We start from the raw sequence: 6288 nt of genomic DNA, 5'->3' as shown, positions 1-6288 counted from the left end.
TGTAAACAATGAAACACCGGCTGTGTTTGTTTCTAAAGCCGGCCGCAATACACTGCTTCCAACCTACAGCTTTCTTCTTTGATGTCTCCATTGTTAATTGAACAAATTGCAAAAGATTCTGCAACACGTCACGTGCACACGTCATTATACAGAGACGTTTCAGCAGGATATTTCGGTGCGAAATTTAAAATTGCAATTAAGTAAACTAACCCGGCCGTATTGGCATGTGTTGCAATGTTAAGATTTTATCATTGATATATAAACTATCAGACTGCGTGGTCGCTAGTAGTGGCTTTCAGTAGGCCTTTAAGCTGTAGTTTGGACACCCCTGACATAGATGATCTACTTATAGATTAAGTTTCGCATACTGAAAGTTAATGTCCCAACTCAAGGGCTGTAGTATACTCTTCCACGCTAAAGGTTGCCCCTTGTTACAAAGCGCTAAATACATAGTGAAGGTGCGTGTGGGGAAATCTAGGTAGTGAATATTTGTCATATTATACTGTTGTAGCATGCGTTCAGTTATATCCTGCTACATTAGCTCCTGTCTTATAGTATTTCATACCTTAGCGGTGGACTCAAAGCCGGGTTAGTTCGTCCATCGTCATCTCCAGCCGGTCTCAGCACCTGCTGTCCTCAGACAAGACTTATCAAAATCAGCGGTGACTCTGGAAGGAGTTCATCCGAGAGTCCCACTTGTGGTCAGCCAATACTGCCCGAGTTGACATCAAGTGCTTCAATACAAGAAAACAGAGGGGGAAACGTCGTCCTCGGCCCCTCTCGGAATAGTCCATACGAAGTGCAAAGGTTCAATAATATGATTAGATCGTTCTTGTTTTGTTTAGAGAGTGCTCGGGCCGGAGCTATTTTCAATGCTTCCCCCCCTCGCCGCTGACCTGCACTCATACGATGGTCTCGTCAGTCATTTTCTTCGTCGACTTGGTCGGCACAGAACTTTGGGTGGTGTGCGCGCCTTTCATGTCAGGCATGAGCAGGCGCACTTTCTGATTGGTCCTCCTCCACTCTGAATACAGCTGACAATGATACCGAAAGGACACCTGGGAGGGGGGGGAATGGTGAAAAATGGCCGTTAGTAAAAAACACAAACAACGTGCCGGAGAAATTGAAATACAGTGGTAACCTCACTTAAGCGTGTTTTGGGATGAGAGCTAATGGTTAGGTTTTAAGTTTATGTTAACCAGACTGACCATACGTCCTCATTTCCCCGGACATGTCCTCTTTTGCGGGACTGTCCGGGCGGGGTTTCTTAAATGCCTCAAATGTCCAGCGTTTTGTGTCAAGGTTGCGTGTATTTTCAATGTACGTACAGGGTTGAGAGGAGTTAGAAAAAGACAAATTGTGAAGGTGTGCGCACGCAGCAACATTCAACATTCGTGATGGACGGTGTTGCGTTTGGACCAGATGTTCCTCCGAGGGAATTTAAGTTGCTGGTCAATCCCTAGTTCTTTTGATGACACATAAGATGGTTTTAAATGATAACCCAGAACAGAATAGGTATTTTGCAATTCATTCCAAAGCTTTGGAGAGACCAACCTAAAAGCAACACATTCAATTCACATCGCCTAGTTGGTCTCCCAACACTACGGAAGTATTGTCTTTTTCAATATGCCGCTACACCCCCCCCCACACCCCTCCCCTTCAGAGCGAATATCTATTGTTTTCCTCAGCTGGAGACAGAAAAATGCTACTCCCGCATTCCAAGCTCAAGGTAGTCTACAGTGTACCATCGGTCATGAGATAAATAAAAGAACAAAAGAGTACAAGATGGAACACTAGCTATTTCAAATATGAATAAAGAAAAGAAATAACTTTTAAATATGGATATATGTATACATCTATCTCCGTCAATGGGCAGAGACAGAGAGAGCGAGGTTTTGAATTGATGGTTAATCGAGGCATACTTGATCAACAGCCATACAGGTCACACTGAAGGGGCCGTATAAACAACTTTAACACTGTTACAAATATGGACCACACTGTGAACCCACACCAAACAAGAATGACAAACACATTTTGGAAGAGCATCCGCACTGTAACACAACAGAACAAATACCCAGAAACCCTTGCAGCACTAACTCTTCCGGGACACTACAATATACACCCCCACGTCACATCAAATATTCCACTTTGAAAAATATTTTTGGTGGAAGACTGTGCATATTTTGTGTGTTTGCCATAAAAAACTGTTTTAGTTGACAAAAAAAGACCAAACAAAAAAACAAACAAAAAAAACCTATAACATTTTGAAATGAGGAATAGACGTGAAGTTGATGTAGGCTCCAGAGATTTAAGCTTTAAAAACCTAAAAAGTATGTATGCCCTGGCACACCATTATCATCATTTCATGACCCAAGCAAAACACTTTTTACACTTTGATACTGAAATAAATACACCTACAACTTATTAAATAAAAACACAGAAAAAAACAACCGGCAGCGGTAAAGTTTAGATCCATGGAGGAAAGAAGAAAGTGAATGAATGTTTATAACTGAATACATTTACATGTACATCCATTTTTTTCTTTTTGTACTATTTCTTTTAATGAGTTAAGTAACGTTTATGACAACCTTTTTCCAAAACACAGTATATAATGTGTGATATAACAGGACAATGCATACGTTTATCATTTGTTTTCAAAACGCTTACAAAAAAGTGGGACCACAAAAATTTACTGTGGGACCCCATTTTTATGACTTGATGGGGTCCATGGGAGCCCATTTTGAAAATTCCTTGCGTCATCACTGCTGTCAACAGAGGAGAAAAAAATGGTTTATTTAAATAAATTATTTATAAAGCAAGTCCTAGTATCATTGGCAAATTTTCACGGCTTTGGCACGCACATATGTGTCCTCTTTTTGGGATTACACAATCTGCTCAGCCTATGTTTAAAAACTTTTATTGTTATTTTGCTAGTCATCAAAAAGTGCACTCTGCACACATATATATATACACATACATATATACATACACACTAACACAGTGGTTCTCAAATAGGGGGTACGCGTACCCCTGGGGGTACTTGAGGGTATGCCAAGGGGTACGTGAGATTCTTTTTTTAATATTCTAAAAATAGCAACAATTCAAAAATCCTTTATAAATATATTTATTGAATAATACTTCAACAAAATATGAATGTAAGTTCATAAACTGTGAAAATAAATACAACAATGCAGTGTTGACAGCTAGATTTTTTTGTGGACATGTTCCATAAATATTGATGTTAAAGATTTCCTTTTTTGTGAAGAAATGTTTGGATATTAAGTTGATGGATCTCTATTACAATCCCCAAAGAGGGCACTTTAAGTTGATGATTACTTCTATGTGTAGAAATCTTTTATAATTTAATCACTTGTTTATTTTTCAACAAGTTTTTAGTTATTTTTATATAATTTGTTCCAAATTGTTCAAGAAAGACCACTACAAATGAGCAATATTTTGCACTGTTATACAATTTAATAAATAAGAAACTGATGACATAGTGCTGTATTTTACTTCTTTATCCCCTTTTTTTAACCAAAAATCCTTTGCTCTGATTAAGGGGTACTTGAATTAAAAAAATATTCACAGGGGGTACATCACTGAAAAAATGTTGAGAACCACTGCACTAACATATATACACACAAATATATATAACACACACACATACACACACACAGCATAAAAAAGCACAATATCTAACTAATGTAAAGGGAAAATAGTATATTTTCTAAACTGGTTTAAGCATACACTTACAATCCAACAAGCAAAACAAAGCACTTAAATTCAAGCTGGAACGTTCATTACCAGTGTCCAGAGGATGTAGATGGTGAAAAGGGCGATGGTAAGTGCGATGAGCCCCACAGCCTCCAGTCTGCTCTTGAGCTGCAGGTGGTCCTGGGCACCCCGAAGACACAGCCAGCCAGAGATGGCTGCCAGGGGCGTAATGAGAAGAAAACAGGCCATGTCGCACAGCAGCGTTCTCTTCTCGCTGCGGGGGCCCGGGTCCTTCAGCCACTGAGCGAGAACAAAACGGAGAAGGTCATTGGTTACTGTCAAACATCTGTTATAAGCAGAGAGAATAAATATGTAGCAGGGAATTGGAGAGTTGAAGATAGATACTGAAGTAGGGATGCGCATAATATAACGGACAGATCATTATCCGGCCAATATGAGGAGTTTCAGCGTCATGTGGACAAATCCAATAGCTCGGATAAAAATATATATTTTTTAAAAATGAGGCAAGATTATCCGCACTGTGCTATAGGTGGGTTAGAGTGAGCAAATCAAGCGCTCCTTTTTTCCTAAGTGCTTTAAAGGGGAACATTATCACAATTTCAAAAGGGTTAAAAACAATAAAAATCAGTTCCCAGTGGCTTGTTGTATTTTTCAAATTTTTTTTCAAAATTTTACCGGTCCCGGAATATCCCTAAAAAAAGCTTTAAAGTGCCTTATTTTCGCTATCTTCGAAACCACTATCCATTTCCCTGTGACGTCATACAGGGCTGCCAACACAAACAACATGGCGGTTACCACAGCAAGATATAGCGACATTAGCTCGGATTCAGACTCGGATTTCAGCGGCTTAAGCGATTCAACAGATTACGCATGTATTGAAACAGATGGTCGGAGTATGGAGGCAGATAGCGAAAACGAAATTGAAGAAGAAATTGAAGCTATTGAGCAAATAGCTATTGACGCTATTCGGCCATAGCGTGGGTGTACCTAATGAAGTGACCCATAGCATGGCTGCCTTATTAGCATCGCCGGTAAAATGTGCGGACCAAACGATCAGGACTTTTGCATCTTGTGACACTGGAGCAACTTAAATCTGTCGATTGGTAAGTGTTTGTTTCACATTAAATGTGGGTATCTAGTTTCAAATGTACATACAGCTAGCGTAAATAGCAAGTTAGCATCGATTAGCATAGTATATTAGCATCGATTAGCTGGCAGTCATGCCGTGACCAAATATGTCTGATTAGCACATAAGTCAACAACATCAACAAAACTCACCTTTGTGATTTCGTTGACTTAATCGTTGCAAATGCATCTGCAGGTTATCCATACATCTCTGTGCCATGTCTGTCTTAGCATCGCGGGCAGACACTCTGGCACATTCAATGGGGGTCTGGCGGCAGATTTCTTGCCAGTGGTGCAACTTGAATCCCTCCCTGTTAGTGTTGTTACACCCTCCGACAACACACCGATGAGGCATGATGTCTCCAAGGTTCCAAAAAATAGTCGAAAAAACGGTGTTTGTAATGTTAAAATGAATATGTTCTGACGTCATCGCTAAAAGAGCGATAAACAGAAAGGCTTTTAATTTGCCAAAATTCATCCATTTAGAGTTCGGAAATCGGTTAAAAAAATACATGGTCTTTTTTCTGCAACATCAAGGTATATATTGACGCTTGCATAGGTTTGGTGATAATGTTCCCCTTTAAGCGGCTTGTTGTACACGTCCCCCGAGCTCTGTGTAAACAACCAGGGCGGCTATCGTGTAGGAGTTCTTTCTGTTTCACAGAAGACATTTCACGTGCGAGTTGCACCAAAATGTTCTGCAAACATTTCGCAAGGAGGGGGAAAAAACATCCATCAAACCTTATCGCCACCTGAAACGCCAGCATCGCTACGGCGGGGATTTATACCCTACGAAGACGGCTGCACTGTTGAAGAAGCTGACCCGAAGCCAGCAGTAAACACAGCTGTGCACAAATTAGTTAAATGTACACTTTTTTATAGTTATACAGTATCGGTCTTGAGAAGCAGGATGTTATCTATATCAGTATCACATTAAGGAAAGAAATGTACGCCCCTAATTAGACTAGTCCAGTTCAAACTGTGGGGTCATGGTGGAATGAAACTTAACAGTATTGATTACCATTTTTTGGTGATTTATTCAAACCTAAGTAACATACATGGAATTGCAGATCACTACATAGATCAGGGAAACTAATGCAATATTATTAGTGCTGTCAAATTATGTAAATATTTAATAGCAATTAATCATGTGAGTGCCATGGCGAGATATATATATATATATATATATATATATATACATACATATATATATATACATACATACCACACACATATATATATATATATACACATACAAACACATATATATGTGTATATATATATATATATATATATATATATACACACACACACACACATATGTATGTATGTTTGTATGTATGTATGTATATATATATATATATAGATATGTAAATATACTCATATATATACACATATATATATACATACATATACACACATATATAC

The 6288-nt window shown here is 38.9% G+C and overlaps 1 protein-coding gene across 2 annotated transcripts in view; it reads right to left on the bottom strand.

The window, feature by feature from the left end:
* The window catches only part of LOC133568071 (E3 ubiquitin-protein ligase MARCHF2-like), a 31067-nt gene that overhangs the window by 1539 nt on the left and 23240 nt on the right, over positions 1–6288 (bottom strand). Inside the window, exons 4-6 of one of the 2 annotated variants that reach the window (XM_061919779.1) lie at positions 3805–4014; positions 897–1058; positions 1–734 (exon numbers count right to left, since the gene is read on the bottom strand). The exon at positions 1–734 is cut by the window's left edge and continues 1539 nt beyond it. In XM_061919779.1, the coding sequence (XP_061775763.1) occupies positions 903–1058; positions 3805–4014 (366 nt within the window). In that variant the 3' untranslated portion in view covers positions 1–734; positions 897–902. Of the gene's footprint in view, positions 1059–3804; positions 4015–6288 lie in introns of both variants that reach the window. The other variant, XM_061919778.1, reaches the window with a different exon arrangement.

Source organism: Nerophis ophidion, linkage group LG14 (assembly GCF_033978795.1).
Source record: "Nerophis ophidion isolate RoL-2023_Sa linkage group LG14, RoL_Noph_v1.0, whole genome shotgun sequence".
Taxonomy (NCBI): domain Eukaryota; kingdom Metazoa; phylum Chordata; class Actinopteri; order Syngnathiformes; family Syngnathidae; genus Nerophis; species Nerophis ophidion.
Note: the sequence above shows the minus strand (reverse complement) of the source record. Positions and strands in the feature narration are given on the sequence as shown.